General features: G+C 40.0%; 1 protein-coding gene across 1 annotated transcript; it reads right to left on the bottom strand.

The window, feature by feature from the left end:
* Positions 1-47: 47 nt before the first annotated feature.
* LOC134180378 (serine/threonine-protein kinase MARK2-like) lies at positions 48-21146 on the bottom strand. Its single transcript, XM_062647527.1, has 18 exons — positions 21027-21146; positions 20839-20955; positions 20615-20764; positions 20461-20514; positions 20313-20361; positions 20139-20204; positions 20003-20073; positions 15549-15605; positions 15255-15491; positions 8634-8691; positions 8517-8578; positions 8354-8453; positions 3924-4030; positions 1321-1620; positions 1184-1263; positions 1009-1116; positions 761-949; positions 48-670 (listed from the first exon to the last, which is right to left on the bottom strand). The coding sequence occupies exons 2-18, from the start codon at positions 20890-20892 to the stop codon at positions 352-354; spliced, it is 2061 nt and encodes a 686-aa protein (XP_062503511.1). The 5' UTR covers positions 20893-20955; positions 21027-21146; the 3' UTR covers positions 48-351.
* Between the last annotated feature and the right edge of the window lie 2 nt (positions 21147-21148).

Genomic DNA, 21148 nt, shown 5'->3' with positions numbered 1-21148 from the left:
TGTGCAATAAACGTGTACATGTGTTTACTATGTATAGTTACACATGTATATGTAAATTAGCCTCCAAACCTGCAAAGTACACACAGCAACAAGTTCACAAATGATTCTGCTTGCACCATGACTGTCAGTGCATTACATTCTAAAAGCTGCACAGTTCAGTGACCCTGTGCAGCAATCTGCTTCTGTACAACCCTCTTCTCTTGAGGGATTTTACAAATTTTTCTGTCTGCATGGTATCATTCCATTATGTGCCTAAAACTGTCCCAAATAAATTCAAACATTCTGTGAAAGTGAAATTTGTTCATAATAAAACTACATTTCTACCATTGTCTTCAGTCAATACCATATATCCTAGACCATCAAGTCATTGCTCAGCTTAGAAGCAATGGTCTTGTACGACAGTGAGTTGCCTGAAATCCGTTTGTATCGAACGCCGTGCAGCGCAAGACGAGGAAGTCGACAGACCTCCATCTCAAACTGTAAAGCATCCTCACCCTCACCTTGCTCACACAATAATAAATACCTCTCACGTTGCTCATAATCACATCCATTAGCATCCAGAGCATCTCGTATACGTTTCATAATTATATTGGGATCGAGAGAGCTCGTGGTCTTCATGTTCCAAGTAAAGCGGAGTGCCCGAGGTTTGATATCCTGATCTATTGACATTCTGCAAGTCAAAGCACAAAGTTTGACAACTGACACATAACCAACCACTTAATGAATACAAACAAAAAACCCATTATAATGCCATGCTTACTTCTTTGAGAATTTGGATGTCAACTTTGAGAACAGTGAGCCCCTGTGCCCAGTTGGGCTTGAGTCATCCACAATACCACCATTTTGCTGTTGAAATATTTTAGTTCTTGTCTGCCCTGCATGAAAAGTGCTACGCTGTACACTGCCTCGAGGATGAAAACCAGTTGTGCTTGATGCTGTTGCTGCGCTTCTAGAAACACCAAGACAACTTCCGATCATGCTTACTGACTGTGTATATGTAATTCTTACCTACGACGAAGGTCATCTGTTGTTGACAATTCGTATGAAGGTAAACCATCTAAACGAAGAGCATCAGTTGGAGGAGAAGATTGCAAACGCTGATTTCTTGAGTCATCACTAATGCAAAAACACATTTCCATTAGTAGACAAACATACCCTTGGTACCTTAAACTACTGCACTAACCATCCTTGACTCAACAAGTGACGATCCAGTAATGGTCCTGCCCCTGGACCATATGACACAGTATTTCGTCTATGAACAGCCTGTAAAACCGCTACAAATAAAATCTAATGTGTGACAAACTCTTGATATGCACATACACTTCTGCTTCTATTCCGTCGACTTGGTCTGTCTGGTCTGTCTGGTCTGCTTGGATTTGGCACTGTTGCACTGTCTGATTCCTTCAAAATATGAGACTCATCAGGTCTAACTGCTGAAGATGAAGGGAAGTGCTTTTGAACTCCATTAGACTTTATTTTTGAAGTTCCTAAGTGCCCAATCCAATTAGCACCACTAGATGCTCCCTTTCGAGAACGAACACTCGATGCCCCAAGACTATGCATAGGTCTGCCGTGTTTGAATGTATCTTCGGCTGCTAGGCAGTCCAGCTCCAATGCTTTCTGTTCCATACAAAAGAAACTTTTGAAAAGAAAAGAAAGAACAAAAACAGAACACAATGCAAGTCTAGTTACAGTGGAGTCCTCATAACTCGAATCTCCAGACGAAGGGGGATCACATAAATGCATAAATGTCACTACTTACCCAAGCTTCTTATCAGAAAGCCTATGTTTTGATACTTTATAACTTGAAATAGTTACTGTCAGTTAATAAAATCTATAGTACGCTGAATCCAGTGCTGCATAGCAAAGGCATCGATCAGTCTCTCTAGTTTAGTTAGCTGCTTCAGTAAGTCAGAATCACAATCTCTTTGTGCAACAAAAACCCTCAATTTATGCAGGCAATTGTTGGCTTCATAATGGCTAACTAGAGGCAGTTCATCACCATAGTCAACTTCCTCTGACTCATCTATCTTTCGTTTGAGAGAAAAGCTACTAGCTTTCAAGATTGTACACCATTACATTCAGAGATTTCAAATAGGGTCAGTTCTTTTGACATAATCAGATTTGACTTACCAGAGTCTATTTCTATTGTTCCGGTAATAAGATCAGGTAGAGACCAAAGGCTCCCCCCCCCCCCCCCCCCGCAAAATCCAGAAGTCCAGGGTAAGCAAGATCAAGATATGTAGACTCCACTGTATAAAGTATTGGATTCTGTAACATTCTCTCTACTGCCACCTCTTACAACAAGTACCACCCAAATTGAGTTTGCCAGTATATATGCACAAAACCAACAGGCCAAGAGCAACATGGCCAAGATACAATGCAACAAGTAACAATTACTGAAATGTAAAATACTAGACCCTAGCTTCCATAGCTATGAGCTTTCCAAAACCACAATAGAATTGTCACAAAAAATCACAAATTTAGACGTTATTTTCCTTTTAATTAAGCACACTACTTGTAAAAGCTATCTAGAAAATCGAACAAAGCGACTGACATTTCATGTGACCGCAATGTGAGTAAGCAGTCTGTAGTCATCAAAGTAGAGTAATGAGAGTTATCACATACTACCGTACTACCGCACATAAAAAGTGCATGCACCTACATGTGAGATCAGGCTTTTGCAGGAATAGAATGAGCTGATAGAGATACAAGGGCATGCGCCACTAAGTGACAACTGAAATTCGTCAGACTGAGTGTTGTATTGACAAGAATTATGTTCAGACTATCAAACGTACTACTCTCAAGCTTTTCTTCCTAAAATACTGTCATAATCACTAAGATCACGTCCTTGTCAGTAACGTCAGTTTTGGAGTCGTTGTTGTCAGCATCATAGTCATCATTATTGTCAAGGCTGCTAGAACTGTCCTCTTTTTCAGATACAGAACCCTTCTCTAGAAGCTGACATGCTGACATGATCGAAACTGTATGTAACAAAAAGTTTCCTGTTGTTGACAGCAATCAATGATACCACACTCTCAAAGAATTTTGCTATAACATCTCTGTCTATAGATTTCCAACACTCACCTTACCACTCTGCTACTTGGAGATAGCTGGCCAATAAATCTCATAAACAAGCACATGCCAACCCCAAGATATAAGCACACTGGTTCATAATAATCACATTATGCAATGTTAGGTTCCCATATAAATGTTGTAATCCAACTAAGTGATTGATTTCATGTTAGCAGATGTAGACAGGTAGTTTCTATTGTTTATTTCTGACCAGACGTGGTAATCAAAACCATGAATTACACTGTTCCCGTAAAACTCTTTCATGAACATTTAGCATATCTGATTGGCAGTTCGTCCATTGTCTGAGGTTGCCATGTAATACTAAGGGCGTGGTGCATTCCAAAGCATGACAGACAGTCACACAGTCTGCAGACCAGAAGTCTGCTAATAATAATTAATTGACCCTTCACTTTCAAGTAGGCTAATCACTAAGTAATATGACTTTTAACAAAGTCTCATTTCTCTTATGGCTCATAGCAAAAACTAGCATAATAATCATGAGATGTGGTATGTACAAAGCAGGTAGTATAGGATGTCATACAATGTTCCATGCAAAATTCGCTCCTAACTGCACTTGTTCAACTTGAATTGATATAATTTAGAAAAGTTAGCTTTACTATACGATTGGTTGCCTTCCTCTTTCTACAAAGACTAGTTCACCAGCTTACCTAACCATAACCATAGATAAAAAATAGAACCTCCATCTCAAGAAACCTCATTGAACCCTACATCTATTAAGGAGTCAACAAACTTCTAAGCACCACCTGGACCTTAGTACACACCAATATGTAATTACATACTACACTGTACACTAGTTATGTTAATACACTCCAGACACTTGCACTCACCCTTGCTCGACTCAATAGTAGATATGTTGCCATTAAGTCATTGTACTGGTTTGTCCTAACACTCTCCCTCACACTATCTCTTGAATAACCCATTCTCACCATAACTTCTATAATGACATAATATTGACTATAGCACCAATACTAGACAATGAATTGTTGCTGCATTATTAAAATTTCATGTAAATTCAAATCATTCCTTTGGGATAATACTAATCACCTCTATAAAAATTTGTATTCACACACCCCCAGGCACTTTCTGGTTTAGACATGATTATCAACAATAAATTCTACAACTATTGAGAAGCTGCAGTAGCCATTAGAGTTCAAAACAACACGGTTGAAATTTCAGTGTTTGTAAAATTGACAATTGCAATGTCTTCTTATTAATACCTGGTCAGATGAGTAAATCCTTGTGTTTCACAATTTTGTACTGATACTAATCATTATGGTAACATCTTAAGAAAAAATTCTTAAGACAGAACACGCCAGTCCACTATAGTCTCGCGTAGCCAGACCCTTTCCTCGTGTCATACTTTCGCGAAAATAGGGTCTGGCACAGTTGCTTTGAAGTTGTCGTGTTGACGCTTGTACGATAAACGGACAACTAAAGACCGGATAAGCATGACACTACTCAGTACTTAGTGGTTACTTATCTCTTATCTACATTGACTGGAATTTCCTTCTCTTCAGTCTTCTTGCGAATTGTGTTGTCATGTGAGCGACGCAGTCATGTCTCTGCGAATGTGTACTATGTGTACATAACACAGCATTCAGGGCGTCGACAACAGTGACAGCAAGAATCAAACGTCTTCACACTGGAACTATGACGCGGGACAAGGATCTGGCTATGCGAGACTAAGTCAACTATATAATAAACAGTAGAGGTACATTGAACAATAATATACTGTACACTGTACACTGAAAGTATAATTTATGATTGACACAAGGTTATGGTCACAAGGATAGGAAAACACTTTCTGATCTATTGAAAATAATTTAATAGTCTGCCAAAATCATCATGAGACTGCCAAAATCCAACAGGTACGGAGAGATACACTATCCAATCCATTATCCCAATTCCTCCAACCTTCTTCTGGTTGTCCTCTAACTAGACGACTATTGAGACAAATAGCTCTATTTCTGAGAGCTGACCTTGCAAGATCTGCTTTCCATGGCAATCGTTTGCAGGTGACAAAGGTCCCGATGTGTAGCTCTCTAAAGTCATGTTTCCCCATTAAATTTTGTCCCGGGCTCGACCCAAGCCCGTAGTTTCGGACCTGGCCCTCACATGTCCATAGCCAACATGGGCATCTCAGCTAGATGCATAGGGTCTGCAGTGTGAGTCAATTATGTGGTCTGTACACAATGGAGGGATGCAGAAGCGTGCTATGGACTGACAAAGGGATGACGGCACTCACTGGGATATGAGAAGATGGAAGAGTGTAAAACCAGCTTAATGGCATGACAAGAAATGCAAAGACGTTTGAATCCATGATGAATCATAATGGATTCACACATCTTGATGGGTGCAGCTATATCATAATCAGGGCCTGTTCATCTTTTTGCTGGGATTCTTTCGTTCGAATGGGACTGAGAAGAATCTTTCATCCAAATGGAATATATACAAATTTCGCTCACTTTTACAGTCTGCAAAGTCTATCATATTCAGAAACGACTTCTATTGCGAAAAACAAGACTAATTCGCCTTGGTAAAATTTCGACGTTAGGCGTCACCTCTAAACCTAAAATTGTCTGCACTGTTATGAAAACAACTAAAAAGCTATTGGGAGTTAGAAAAGCAAATCAAAGTTTGTCAGCCCTGTCAACCAGACTATACTCGCACATCTCGACGAGTAGATTTGACGCTTTCATGTTCATGTCTTACGTTGCCAATGCTGAAAATGCAACGGCACTACTTTTTACAATAGAAGCAGTCATTCCATACTTTGAAACAGCTCTGGATCGGTCATAAGTGTCAATATCCCATTCAGACAAATTCGTTCGAGTGGGATTTTGGTACCTAGCATGATGTTTTGCGTGTAAAACACGACAAAACGTTACACGCTAACCATATCAAATCACGACATTGCTTTCACAATGACCATTGAAGCTGGTGGATGTCAAAAAAAAACATATAGCAAGATTCTGTTATCCTTGTTGACTAGACCGTACTCGCACCTTTTGACGACTCATTCGCCGTTTAATGTGCAAAGCTGATGTCTACCAATGCTAAAAATGCAATGGCACTAGTTTTCACTATTGTAACAAGCCATTCGGTACTTTGAAACAACTCTGGATCAATTGTAAATGTCGCAATCCCATTCAGACAAATTTGTTCGAATGGGATTTGTACCTGCGTGATCTTTTCTCCTGCATGATCAACGGCCGTTGTGAAAGCAATGTCATGATTTGATATGTTTATGCATAGCGTGTAACGTTTTGTCGTGTTTTGTGTGCAAAACATCACGCTAGGTACCAAAATCCCATTTGAATGAATTCGTCTGAATAGTATTTTGACATTTACGACCGGTCCAGAGCTGTTTCAAAGTACGGAATGACTTGCTTCTATCGTAAAAAATAGTGCCATTGCATTTTCAGCATCGGCAGACATAAGACACGAACATGGAAGCGTCGAATCTACCGACCAAGATGTGCGAGTATGGTCTGGTTGACAGGGCTGACAACTTTGATTTTGCTTTTCTGACTCCCAAAAGCATTTTAGGTTGTTTCCATAACAGTGCAGACAATTTTTAGATTTAGTAGATGACACCTAATGTCGAAATTTTACCAAGGTGAATACGTCTTGGGTTTTTCGCGATAGAAGTCATTTCTGAAAATGACTGGCTTTTGCAGACTGTGTAAAAGTGAGCGAAATGTGTATATATTCCATTCAGAAAGTTCAACGTCTCAGCCGAAGACAAAAAAAAACATGAAAATCCCATTGGGACGAAAGGTCCTTCCCATTTCCATTCGAACGAAAGTGAGCCGTGCCCGTGAGGCCATGGCTCAACTCAGACTGAATAATTATCGTGTAAACACACGGCCCAAGGTTTGGCCTGGGTCGCATAATGTCATGTAAACGGGACTTAAGGTCTACCCATTCTAGTCTTGTTGGCCACCAATCTTGTTGCTTTGTAATTCTTCAGTGTGTTGCCACGATGGACAATGACCACCTAAGTTTCCCAGCTGCAGTTGTCATCTTTGTCTTCAACTATGCTGACAATCTCTGATCGCTCTTCAGTGTTGAGGTCTTTTCGTCATGACATAAAAGCTAAGAAGAACACATCTGAACGCAGTCTTCTTAATCTTCAAGAAATGCTTGGGTGATCCAAGAAGGCTTTCTTATCAATTCTGCATGTAATCGTGAATCGTGAATAAGACTTGGGGGTAAGGCAGAGATCAAATAGTCTTGCAAAAGTTAGTGTTTGTGTACCCTACCAAGACTATTGCCAACCCACTGTATACGCCAATAACAATTGTTCTCATAAGACTGCGGTGAGCAAAAGTGGCAAATGCTCTGTCTTAATACATCCACGTCACCGCATCAACATTGTCTGGTACACATTTTCTGGTACACATTTAGAGAAGCAGATCTAGAGATAGCATATACTCTATCTCTACACTGTGAAATGATAAATATACTCCTCAAGATGCCTAAATGACCAAAGTTGAAATGAAAAGTGCTACAAAATGCAAGTGCTAACTGCAATGTTTGTATCAGAAGCTTCTTTGTTAATAAACTCTTTCTAAACAGAGAATTTGAGTTTCCAACTTGGGAGCTTGTCACCCTGAAACGATGCACATGTTGCAATATATCTTGCTGCAGTCACTTCTAACACAAGAAAAAAAGTGTGACTTGTGCTTCCATTCACTTGTCCCTTATTAGGTTTAAGAACTAAAATCGACCAAAACAGTGGCTGATGAAATGTCCATTAGAGAATTGTCCCATCATACATGGTCCAAGTCTAATCAGCGCACACAGGATGTCTGTAGTCTGCTTCTGCATCTACATCAAGTTCAGTAGAGTTTCTGAACTCAAATTGTTCTCAGCATTGTTACATTTCAGTTCAAACCATAGAGAAGCAAAGCCGCATACGGCATTGCATTACAATACATGCACAAAACGTCAATTATTCATATGCCACTATCCCTCCAGGATAACACAGCCAAAGTTAAAATAAGATCAATTTCTTTGTCAAGCAAGAGTTTTAAGAAAGGTACTAATACAATCAGGGCAGTTAGTACGATCACCAGAATGTCACTTTCATTCTAGTGGGAGTTCCCCTTGAAGTAACAAACTAGTAACCTTTCTGTAGCCAGAAATATCAAATATTAAAACAAAATCCCTAATTAAGACCACCACAAAAGAGAAAACACAAAGTAAGAAAACTAATTGTAGACTACAAATACATGCACATGAAAAACCTCACCTATTCTCTCTGGATCATTGTAATCAGGTTCTGGTTCAACATAGGGCTGTAGTTCATTATCTTCATAGCCAATATTCACCCACCTGTCTTCCATAACGGACTAAATACCAGCAAACTAACAATGTCCGTATATAATAAATACAAACATACAGTGTGTGTCTACCGCTAGCTCTTGTCTTTTTGCAGGATTCAACACTAGCAGCTTCTTAAGAAGATTTTCACAGTCTAAAAAAGCTCATCAGACATCCAGTACATACAAACACCACAAGCTATCGCTGACCTGTTGACATGTAGAAAGGTATTCTATATTTCCCTCTTAGCACACGTTCTCTTAGCTCCTGTAAACAAACATATATTAGCTGTCTACAAGATGATTAAATAATCCTTCTTCACAAAGAAACAGTTAGGTTCAACTATGTTAAGTGCAACCTTCATATACACAGTGCCCCTTGAGCCACACATGAAGCAAAACCCCAATAATAATCTATCTATAATAATAATAATGTGCCAACACGACCAACCGACTGACGGTGTCCATCTGTCACGGAAGTAGAGTATAGTCACAGTAACTGGTGTGGATTTTTCACACATCTCAGCTAGTACATATTAATGTGTGACTTCTGATGTTATCTGTAACCATATCTGGCAATCAGCATGATCTCAGCATAGACTGTTATAGCCATTCTGACCTACCTAGTACCAGTCTGTTTTACATGCAGTGCATTTTCAAAAGGCAAGTATTCCCTCAATCTGCATAATGGTAATTATCCACTTAGAAATATAAAGACAAATCAAATAGTTATACTGTATGGATCATTCATTTTCGTGCTATGGTGTTTGGCACTCATGTCAAGCTATAAAATGATACAGCAAACTTCTCCCTATCATAGAAATCTGTTCTATTGTAGCACTCTAGCTTCGTCTGCGTCAATCAATGTCCAGTATTCGCTTACAATAAGTGACATATCCCACTTCCACTACATATTGACCGGTCAATAAATCGGGCCGTATAACTGCCTGGGGCTACTGGTTTATCAAGATGTGAATAGTTTGTGAACATGATAATTAGACTACTGAAACATATCTGTCAGCCAGAACAAACAATACGTGGGTCTACAGATCCGTACGGAAATCATAATGAGTTCTTTCATGTGTGTATCAAGTGCAGACCTGAGCAAACTAAACTGAAAGTCGTCCTACTGGAAAAAATTAACCGTGGTTAGGTGTCCAGCAACAGAATGATACTCGAGCGTACAGACCGCTGTAAACCAGCTACATGGTAGAAGGTGGATACAGCTTTCCATCTTGCCTCCAAACTTCATTCACAAATCAAGCAAGCCAGTAGTTCATTTCTCTGTTGTTCCTAACATGCAGATCATTCATGTACCGCCCGAGCGCTCTCTCTTCAGTTGGCTGCTTGTTTCTCCATTTCTTCCATGCGTTGAACACTCTAACCACGCACATGCAGTAGCTTTTGTGGTGTTAGGGGGAACACGCGAACCAAGAAACTTCTAAAAACTACTGGATGAAATTGGAAACGAGATTCAGAAGACTGCTGATCAGAAACATCAACGTCTAGCAGTTTACTAGCTTCCCAAAAAAATCAGTAACTGGCAATTCCGCTGTTTCAATGCCAAAGTCGATTTCAGAACATTTTACTACACAACTGATTTGAATTTCGCGCCTAAAGGATATCAACGCCTCAGCTGGGTGCTACAAGCTGGTTATAGACCATCTGGCAAATGTATAGACGAATACACCCTGTTGCGCCCAGCTTGTTAGCACTCGGGCTTCACCCTCGTGCCAACTTGTGGGCGGAGAGAGGTGTATTTTGTTTATATACTTGCCAGCAGTCTATAACCTATACTTATCTAAGTTCACTATGCAGTGTTACTAAAGCATCAAGATCAAACACTATCAAGCCTAACTTAGAAGTACAGCTGACTTCCTAATTGACTTAAAGCAGCCTGTCGTCATTATGCTCGAGCCCAGCTTAAAAGTGCCCTCTCACTATTCACAGCACACGTGCAGACACACCCACATAAACTTGAAAGCGTGCCATGATTTCAAGTTGAGTCATCTTGAAGCAGAACAAGGGAACATCTTAGGGTGTACCATATTCTATAACATACAGTCTTTATTCCTAGTACAAAGAGAAATGCGAATTGCATTCTTGTCTGCCAAGTCAGTTTCACTTCTAGTACTTAACCTTTCGAGAAAGCTAACGACAAGTGTGTTAGGTTCTCTATCCACACATTTACCATCTATCATCTTGAAATAGCTTGATGCTGAAAGTCAAACCGCTTTCTCAAGCTTTTTCTTGTTGTACATGACCCAGAAATATGGATGGAGCAGACAGCGTTGTTACGATGGATCCAAAATTCAGAGCATGAAAAGAAGCCACGAAGATGCAAAAAGAGGTGCCAGATGCTGGTAAGTTACTAGAGAATGTCACACATGCTTGATGTTTCGGATGCCATCACGATAATGGTCTGTGCTCCACCCATTTCAGGTCACGTGCAACAAGAAAAACATCGAGAAATCGCTTTGTCGTTCAACAGCAAGCTATCTTAAAACTGTAAATGATGAATGTGTGGTTACCAGCACTATTTCAAGTCTGCGTGGGTGTGACTGAGCATGCGCGTGCATTTGTGAGCGGGCACCTCTAATACCTCTTTGTTAGATGGTCTTCTTGCACTGTGTGCTTCAAACATCGCATGTGAGATATGAACCAGCAACTCAAGAAACAGTGACTGACTGGACTTGTAATAAATACAGAGCAAGCATGTCCTCGAAGTATGCCATGCTTATGCTTTACAAAGCAACTGTCAAAAAATAAGGAATAGATAGAGCTCCTACTTACAGGAATTAGTATAAAAGAAACCTTCAGCTTATTTTCCATTTTCCCGAATAAAACATAGCTGGCATGCAGGGTACACGAGAAGTCCAACATCAGCTCAAAATACATGTTTTAGTTAATTAACTTGCTACAGAAGAAAACTAAAAATGTTTCTTCTAATGTTGTAAAACTGCCGTTTTGCTACATGTGAAACAAAGATCGAGCCAGAATACACATTAGACAGCAAGCAAACAGCTAATTGTTGGTGTGTAAACAGATGCTGAACTAGTGTCTACATGTGCAATTGATTTCTTAGGGCATGCAGTATTCTACTGAAACTATTCCAAGAAAGGAAAGACTTAGAAAGGTGGGTTAGGGTGTTTAATTGGATGCTTTCTCTTTCCAGAAAGATTGGAAAGGCTTTTCCATGCTTTCCACCCTCCAGCCTGGCAAAAAGATAGAGAGAAGCTGAAAAGATCATCACGCGATGTGAACGAAGTCCAAGAAAATATCTCCAAAATTGTAATAAAAGGCAGTGCACAAACTGCAGTCCAGAGAAGCCAATAAAACTTTTATAATAACAGATGGTGAACCACAGTTGCGTAAGTGCCAAAACATTACATCAGCAGAGCTATACATGAGGTGATTCTGATTCTGCAATGCCTTCACTCATTTGTCAGTATGGCTTATCTAAACATATCTGTCAATGTCATCAAACAGTAACAACTGCTTGCATCGTACATTTGCACATGTGCAATGGGTGTCACTTTTACTGTTTCCAAAATCTTCTGTTCTAGTTGCATTGGTTTTCTGTTCTTTCTCGTCTTTCTTTCCTTTCCAGAATACCCCAATCAAATACGCCCTCAGTCTCAGTCATTGGTTAGCCTATACACTCAAAAACTCTTTTTTTTCAAGTTTACTATGCATAAATCATCTCTATAACATAATCCAAGGTACGCACTACACTGGCATGACATAACCGCACTCTGCAGCAGTAAGGCCTTTTCACACTTGAAGCACATCAAACCTCATTCAATTCACTTTGCAGCAGATGCGAATTGGATGTGCATTGCATTGATCCATTTCACACTAGGAAAACAGAATCCACGTAAACATCATACGCATGCCTATCCATGTAACGTGCGTTAGAACCTACGGTCATCATGGCTGCCAGCCTCTTTACAAAGATAGTTCTCTATCTTTGGATACAGTACGTCCATCTGTGCCATAAGCAAAGGATAGAGAGGAAATGTAGATCTACTGCTGCCATACCGACATAAAGAGCTATATGGATAGGCGTGGTGCCATGTGCAGCGGCCAGTGTGCATTGAATACACTTCAAACCACCCCAGTATGTGGTTTGAGCAAATGCTCATTGAATGCAGTTTAGCACTGAATTCGGTTTGGCATTGACTGTGGTTTGACAGCCAATGCATATCAGGTGTGAAAACACTATTGAATGTGCTTTGGAGTGTAGTGTAAAAAGACTTTAATTGTGTGGTGCTTATAACTTCAGTTGGTATTATTCAGTAAAACTTTTATCAACCTCTTCTTTCAACTGTAGAGTTTGGCTTTAAACTACCGTATTATCACAAAACAACAGCACTTGGAAACAATTTTTGCCTATATTTTCCAATGCATATACTGCACTACAACTGCATGTGCACTTTGTTTGACATCTTCCAAACTAGTTGAGGCTGGACAACATCATAAACCTGTTCGGTTGACACCCTCCTCTAAAAATCAACCAGCTTCAGCTGGCAAAAACTGGAACAGCGACCGGAAATTTCTCAATGCAGGAATTCACTGAGGGGCCTCTGTTGTGGTAAGCTTGTCCTTCTACCTCAATATTTCAGTTTCTCAGTCTTGAGGTGTCCAGTCTGAAAAGACCTTTTAGATACAAGCATGTAAATGGATAGAAGCTATCACAACATAAATTTCAAGGCATTTAGCTTCATGCAACAGAGGCAAATGAATGGGCTGTGCTGTAACTTCTCTATTGCCTATAAAACAAATAAAAGCTCAATGCATCTTTCAGAGTGTTTATTATACTATCTCACTAAGGGGTGTATGTCGTGATAGCACAACCACTTCCTGCCTACAATGGCAAACAGGATTCCACCAAAAGCAACAGTATTACATTCCGAAGTCAAACTGTGTGTCTATAAATAGCAGTTCCACTAGCTCACCAAGACAATGGCTATTGTAACAGAATACTTTCACTCAGTCTATGTCTACAACTACAAAGAATTACACCCAAACAAAATGTAGTAATTTCATATATACACTAAATGCAAATTTACAACCTACCAAGACTACAAGATCTTCTCTGTCCTACCTGTATTACATTTGTTTGTCATTTCAATATGCAAATAACTAGTGCAACACAGCCTAGTATAACATTGACTCAGAAAAGATTAAATTCTTTTCTTTTGAGCTAAAACAGACTTTAGCTCAAAGAATACAGATATATCCTGGAGGAAAACAGGGTGAATCCACAATTGCATAAAAAGGACCAACCTTCATGGACAAAGAAGACCCAGCAAAGTGTAATGTCTTACAGAAGATCAGCTTGACAACATGTAGACGTACAAGAGCTGAATATAACGTTTGGAAGTCAGTCAAACATCATGGGGTTTTAGCCCCAACCCTTCAATACATCTACCACATCGCACAGTTGTCTAGCCTCCATGAAATGTGCCACATTGCATTGACTGCTGCATTTCATGCTACACGTGTACTTTAATTAATACAAACAAATTTTCACATTTAACAATTTGCTAGTTGGGCAATGTTTTGCAAAATGTAAAATACAAATTTATCCAATAAGATGTGAGGTATGTTACCTCCTGTATTGTGTTAAAATACTGAATATGTAACTTTATGGATTAGCTCATTCTAAATTCAGCTTATTATAACTGAGACTTGTCATTACAAAGTATAAATTTGCAGGTTCAGAGCAATAGAACAATACTGTAGTTGGTCAGGAATCATGGACTATTGACTTCTTCAGCCCTGGGTTACCTTTGGGTCAAGTGTAATACAGTATTTAGAGTAAACAACAAACTACAATGCAGGGCTGTTAGTCTGGCATATAGTAGCTTCAAATAATCTCACATACTTTCCAAACATAAAAGAAAACACGCTCACATCTATAGCAGCATAAGTTTCCCGCAACAGAACACAGCTACATAAATATGTAATTTCATTCATTAGAACAGACTGTCCACACATTCTTGGTTTAGTGGGACAATATCTGACATCTGACCATTATATTCTGCTCTGCATAGTTGCAGACAAAATTGTCTCTATGCACACTATAATACGTTGAATACAGCATTCACTGAGTGAGTATCCATACATTCTTTTGCAGCAGTTGTTTGAGAGCAACAGAGACTCCAGCTGCAACATTTACAGTATAACTGCTTTTTACCTTCGTCCTCTTACAAGCGCCATATTGCAATCATATCTGACAGAAATACAGTACATGCCGTCCTCTTTACTGCCACATTATCCAGTCTCTAATTGCGTGATTCATCACCAACCAGGCATACTCGGAGGTGCACCCAAGCAGTCAGTACAGTTAAAGCTGTCGCTGTTGTTTCTTCACCTCTTGTATACTGATGTAGGATACCCGTATTTCATTTGCAAGCTAGCAATCACGTATTTTCATAGATCTGTCCCTGATGTTCCCCTCCCTCCATATTGGTGATGCTAAGGAGCTTACATTTATATCATGTACTAAATACGGATCAGAGCTGTCAGGTGCATGGTTTTCCAGTGAAATTATTAAGAACCTGCCTCAAATTAGCTCTGCACTCCAATAAGTGCCTTCCTTTGAAGTCCATGAGAAAGAAGTGCCATGACAGTAAAAAGGGGGTTATACTGTACATGAAGATGCCATTTATTCAAAGAAATACGTTATCACAAAGTTGAGTGATAGGCTATCAAAGATCAAGCTTGGTTGCATAAAACACTTCAGATTGTTCACAAACCAAAATTCACATAACTAATTTTTCAGCAAACTACAAATTATGGTGCAAACCGTACTTATCAACCTACCTTCAAGTTCTGTCCATCAAATGGCAAGCTACCGCTAACAAGAGTGTACAAGATGACACCAAGGCTCCAGACATCTACCTCAGGACCATCATATTTCTTCCCTTGAAATAGCTCAGGTGCAGCATAAGGTGGGCTACCACAGAATGTGTCTAATTTGTTGCCAAAAGTAAACTCGTTACTAAATCCAAAATCAGCAATCTTGATGTTCATATCAGCATCCAAAAGCAAGTTTTCGGCCTACAAATAACAGTTTATTAACTATTTCACAAAACAAAAATGCAATTCTGTAACCACCTTCAGATCTCTGTGAATAATGTGAAGCTGATGACAATATTGAACAGCAGACACAATCTAAAACCACAAAGTAGTCAGTCGTTATGACTCCTTAATTAATGATCAAACTTCAGATAACACATTGTAATTACTAGTCTCTAATTCAACTAAATGCTGATGTCTTTAGCAGTAATGTCAACACACTGCTTGTCTAGTATCATGATCAAGAGGTATTTTTACAAGGTATTTTCTAAATTCTATGAACACCCCTACTGCAGGATGCCAACTCACTAAATAAATAAGCTGTGTTGATCAATTACACACTACCACAGCATCTTATATCAGTCCCTATTTCCTTGTGAATATAGACAAAAATGCATGCTTCAAGTTAGAGCCTTTTACAGACTATGATACTACGATATCAAAATGAAGCTTTGCTGGCAATACCACAACATTCTGGTTTTCCAGTCATGGTAGTTCCTAACCTATAAAGGTTCTTGCACCCTTTGCAGTACAATATACTCATACCCAGAGAAAGCTGTCCTATAGCATGCTCTTGATTCTTTCATAATAAAGACGAATAGAGAAGCACTAAAGTGCTAAACCCTTGGCTGGTGTATGTAATCATACCTTGCCACATGATAAAGTCTTGCATAATGAGGTATCTAGCCCAACCCACTCAAGGTTTCCAATGCAGGCATGTAAACAAATGTCCAGACTTGCGTACTTACAGGTCAGTCGCTTCGTCTGACAAACAGACCTGCTGTCATCGACAATGTACGTTCCCCTTTGCGAATTCCCATGGAACACCAAATTTCTGTTGAAGACAACACTATTGATTAGCCATGCACACCGAAAATTCAAGCCGTCAAACTGCAGAACCACTAACTATACAGAAACACTGTGGAACACGCCAAAAGTTACAAGTCAGGTAGTTAGGCCATCTTCGCCTTACGTGGTAGAGTAACATGCGCGATCATATGTAGGGTTCACTAAATGCCTGGGTTGTTGGGTGGGAAAACATGCAGGTTACAAATGTAGATTAGGCGTTGTTTCTAAGTGCTAAACCCTTATCTAGAGCAAAGGACTAAACACCATACACAGGATTGACACCTGATGGCCAAATTCTCATGGCAGACAAACAAAGAGAGGTGGAGCCTTAGTCATCACGTTCATCAATTGGTCGGTAATGACACCACTTCTAGTCTATTGGTTGGAATAGCAGCATTACTAATCGAGTATAAATATGGTCGTCGCCCAAGGACTACTATACCCTTAGCCCAGATATCCGAGCCTCAGATAATAAATGATATTGATCTAGTAATTTCCTGGATTGGAAGAGGACATTGCTGTCAACACTATGTCCCATGTCATGCCCCTTACATTTAGCACTTCTAGCAAAATAAATACAATAATCCATCCCATGTAGATCAGAAGCAAATAGTACATTTGCGTAACCAGTAACTCAGTACAGTAGTGTGAGTCGTGCCACATAAAGTTGTCCATCTATGCACAAATCAAGCATTGTTTTCCAAAGTCCCCATTGGATGGCATCAATTTGGAACAGTGCTGCCAGTGAAAAAAAGTGAGACAGAACACAACAGCTATTGGATATGTCAGCAAGGAGAAATAAAGGTACTAAGTGAACGTTGAAAGGTCCAGAGCCAAGCAACTCTCAACCTTCAACTTTGTCAATAGAAAACAATACACTCAATGTGTACTGCCTTGTTCAGGAAAAGAGCAGAGCAGATCAGACTTGCCATTCATAAATTAAATCAGTAAAAAAATCACTAATTTCTTGGAACCCTAGGCTTTAGGTTAGACAAAAAACATGCTTTGCATTTTGATCGTGAGAGCATGCATAAGCCAAATCAGATAAAACATGCTGTTGTGAAGAAAATCTGTAAGAGTAAAGTCAGTCAGTCAGTCAGTGGAATACTGTTTACTTATACGGTTCTGGATGTAGAGGTTTGTATCTAATAAATGATGTCAGTCAGTCAGACAGACAGACAGACAGACAGACAGACAGACAGACAGACAGACAGACAGACAGACAGACAGAAAGACAGATTGTTATATTTGAACTCATACTCTACCAATAACAATCGCTAACTTTACGTATGCATAACAATAATAGTCAATGAACAAAATGTTGAACGCCTTTATCATACAGAAAATCATCAAAATTGCACTTAGGCAACTTCGACAACTTTTTAAAAATCACACGAAAGTTACAAGACTGTACAACTACAGACAGTTGCTTTTCAACAACAGACAGACAGACAGACAGACAGACCGGCAGACAAATAGAAAGACAAACAGACAAAAAATAATGAGCACACACAAGCACGCAAGCACATGGACACACAAGCACGCAAGCACACGAACACACAAGCAAGCAAGCAAGCACACAAACACACAAGCAAGCAAGCACACAAGCAAGCAAGCACACAAACACACAAGCACGCAAGCACACGAACACACAAGCACGCAAGCACACGAACACACAAATGGACAAAGATAGATAAATGTTGCCGTCACATCGTTCAATGTCGACTTTAAGGTCAGTTGCGAACATAGCTCCCCTGCCTCTAGAGACAAGGCCTCCAAGCGCTATGTGGAGGCTTACAGCCAGCACTGACAATCCACCAGGAGCTTGGCCAGAGTCATGCAGGGGCACTGTGGCACAGATTTGAGACTGAACACCAAGGCCCACACGTACCCATCTGATGCAGGATGTTACTGCCAAGCCAGCGGTCATGTCCACTCCCAGTCAATGACCGGGTACTCACTTATATTCCCGAGTCAAAAGAGGCAATTATGTGCAAGTTTCTTGCCTAAGAGAGTTATGCCTGTGCTTATCCTGTACTTGAACCCACGACACAAAAGTCTCGGATGTTACCATTCTCCAAATGCAACTCTCTAACCAATTGAGTTACAAACACCACACACACACAAGCACACACACACTCACACCAGTGTTGGGTAGTAACAAAATTTTAATACAATATGCATTGTTGCTGTCATACCACAGTCGGTATTACCGGTATTTTCCAATTAATCCCAGTAACAGTTAAACTAGGTGCTGCTTGAAGAAAGACAAACTCTTTCTAAACTGTTGTGGAACCAATGCAACTTACCGTTTGTTTCTACCATATACAGACCCAGAACATTGACAAGCTAACCTTGCAACCTACTCAAAAGAATCTTGACAATGAGAACATGCAATGGATTTTGCAATTTGCAAACACGCGTTTCTACACAAACACAGCAAGCAAACAACGTGTCAAGTGACTACCGTTTTCCTCTGGAATCAATAATAAACTCAGTGTGCCCAGACAGAAGACTTTGCCAACTTTCAGTTGTACACTAAGGTGTGGCTGACAGACTCTGACAAGCTGCTTCTTCGCTGTGAATTACCCACAAAACTTTCACCAGACACTATTTTCATTAAAACACTGACACACACACACACACACACACACACACACACACACACACTTACATCTACATGTAGGGTACAGCCGATTATTTACCACAAAAACCAAGTGGTCAAATTAATTAACCTCATTGACATTAAATTCTGTAGTTTTCTTACTTGACTTAGACTTGATTATCCTAGAAATGTTACCAAAGCATCAGCCAGTAGTGAAGCTGCACGGTCTTAATCATTTCCCTTGGGAAGCCATTGATTGACTGTAAACCCTCCATGATTACTAATGCTTCTATTATAAATTGATTGGCACAATGAAGTCAAGCTGTTTGAATTAGAGGTATTAATGCTCAGCCCATTCATTATTGTTTAGCCCAAAGTGTGACAATGCTAAGTGACTGCACACAGACATACTTGGCATGGTTACACCAATGCCTCACTCCTTTCAATCATATGCAATTAATCTCAACATTGAGTGCTGCTTTTCGGGATGGCACTCTGTTTACATCATATCTTTGTACAGCAAGTAAACACCACAGACACTGACTGACATGATGATGTCAGTGCAAAGATACTTCGATCCTTATGTCAATCTATAACTGGCCTTCATTTTATAAGCTCATTTCCTTGCTTCTTGTTTCACTGTCCTAATTCTCGATACGATTTGAGGCAAAAACTACGGTAATTCTGGTATCAGCAATACAATTCACTAAGTTCTTCCCAACCCAAAAATGTAGTTAATTAAATACTACCACAGGCATCCATAGTAGGTATAGTTAACCAAGTTAACACAACAATTATTAACAAAAAACCACAAAACCCTAATCAGCAATCCCTAAAGAGTTCCATGATCAATGTTTGCAGAAACAAGACACTAGAGCCTGAATACCTCATGCAACTATATCCAGACAATGCATACAGAACAATGACATTAGGTTACAAAAAATAAAGAAATTTACTCATTAATATTAGCAACAAGTCCGACAGTGACTCAACGACTCAAGAATTACCAGATGTATTGAAATTGATCACGTGTTCTCACCTGCCTAAACTTCGCGCGCGCTTCTTTCTCCTTCATTCTTCCGTGAGCCACAAGATAATCAAACACCTCTCCTAAACCAACAGATGCGTTACAGATCACTCGGCACCTAACTAAACCGACTGTACAGATAGATCACCTCCGCTAGCATACTCCATTACAAGGTATAACGTCTTGTCGGTTTGAATCACTTCAAACAGTTTCACTGGAACAACAAAATTACCCGGCCATTTAGATGACGCCGAGAAGCCACTGGTCACCACTCCGCGAACGAACAACACTTACTCACACAGACGACACAAGTCTAACTAACCGATGTTGGGATGATCCAGCATCTTCATAATGCGCACCTCACGAATTAACTGTTAAAAACAGAGCATGTGATGACACCTACGTTCTAGAAATCCTAATAAAGCCTAGAGGGGCCCAGCCTTTCAGTAAACAGAGTTGACAAAACATACCTTTTGCAAACTACTCGGATTGAGTTGAGTCTTGTCGATGATCTTGATGGCAACCTAACAAAGAACTTGCGGTCACTTTTTTTAGCCATCCGACGTGAGGCCAACACAGAAAATTAGCAACAGATAAGACAGACCAAAGACACCCGAAACTCACCTCCACGTCGGTCAGAACATGTGTAGCTAGCTTGACTTTTGCAAAATTGCCTTTACCGATTGTCTTCAGCAACTTGTAGTTGCCAATGTGAACTTCGTCAGCGTGATGAGCCCTCGTCGAACGACGAGCGCTTTGTCCCAAACCTGTCGTCTAGAGAGAAGGAGCAGATAAAACCGAGCGTGATGCGTCGGCGGTAGCAATGCGATGACCAGCCGCAGCCTCACTTTGTCTGAAGGATTCTCCGCAACTGGCGGCAATGACGACCGCGCCGCTGACATTTTGAGTCCAGCCGCGAGTACAGTAAATAACGTAAGAGGTTACTTGGTAGAATGTGGTAATACCTAGAGAGACGAGTGGCGAGGACAGTAAACGTAACTGACGCTTCAGAGAAAGATAACACACAGATACGCACCGGTCTACGTAAGATAGAGTCTTCAAAGATAATCAAAGCCGTATGCGTAAAAATGTCAGCGAAGTAGCCACATGTTGGACCGTTGGTCAAAGTTTTACAGATCGATGTTGAACGTTCCGATG

This window comes from Corticium candelabrum, chromosome 5 (assembly GCF_963422355.1).
Source record: "Corticium candelabrum chromosome 5, ooCorCand1.1, whole genome shotgun sequence".
In the NCBI taxonomy this organism is placed as follows: Eukaryota; Metazoa; Porifera; class Homoscleromorpha; order Homosclerophorida; family Plakinidae; genus Corticium; species Corticium candelabrum.
The sequence above is the reverse complement of the archived record's forward strand: the minus strand, read 5'-3'. Positions and strand labels throughout refer to the sequence as shown.

What these genes read in the sequence shown, in the direction of transcription:
- LOC134180378 (XM_062647527.1), bottom strand. Translation starts at nt 20,892, where the DNA reads ATGTCAGCGGCGCGGTCGTCATTGCCGCCAGTTGCGGAGAATCCTTCA. An exon ending in AATGGAGTATGCTAGCGGAG is followed by an intron (nt 20,074 to 20,138) that starts GTGATCTATCTG and finishes CTGTTGGTTTAG; the next exon opens with GAGAGGTGTTTGATTATCTT. An exon ending in CAATGATCCAGAGAGAATAG is followed by an intron (nt 4,031 to 8,353) that starts GTGAGGTTTTTC and finishes ATGTCATTATAG; the next exon opens with AAGTTATGGTGAGAATGGGT.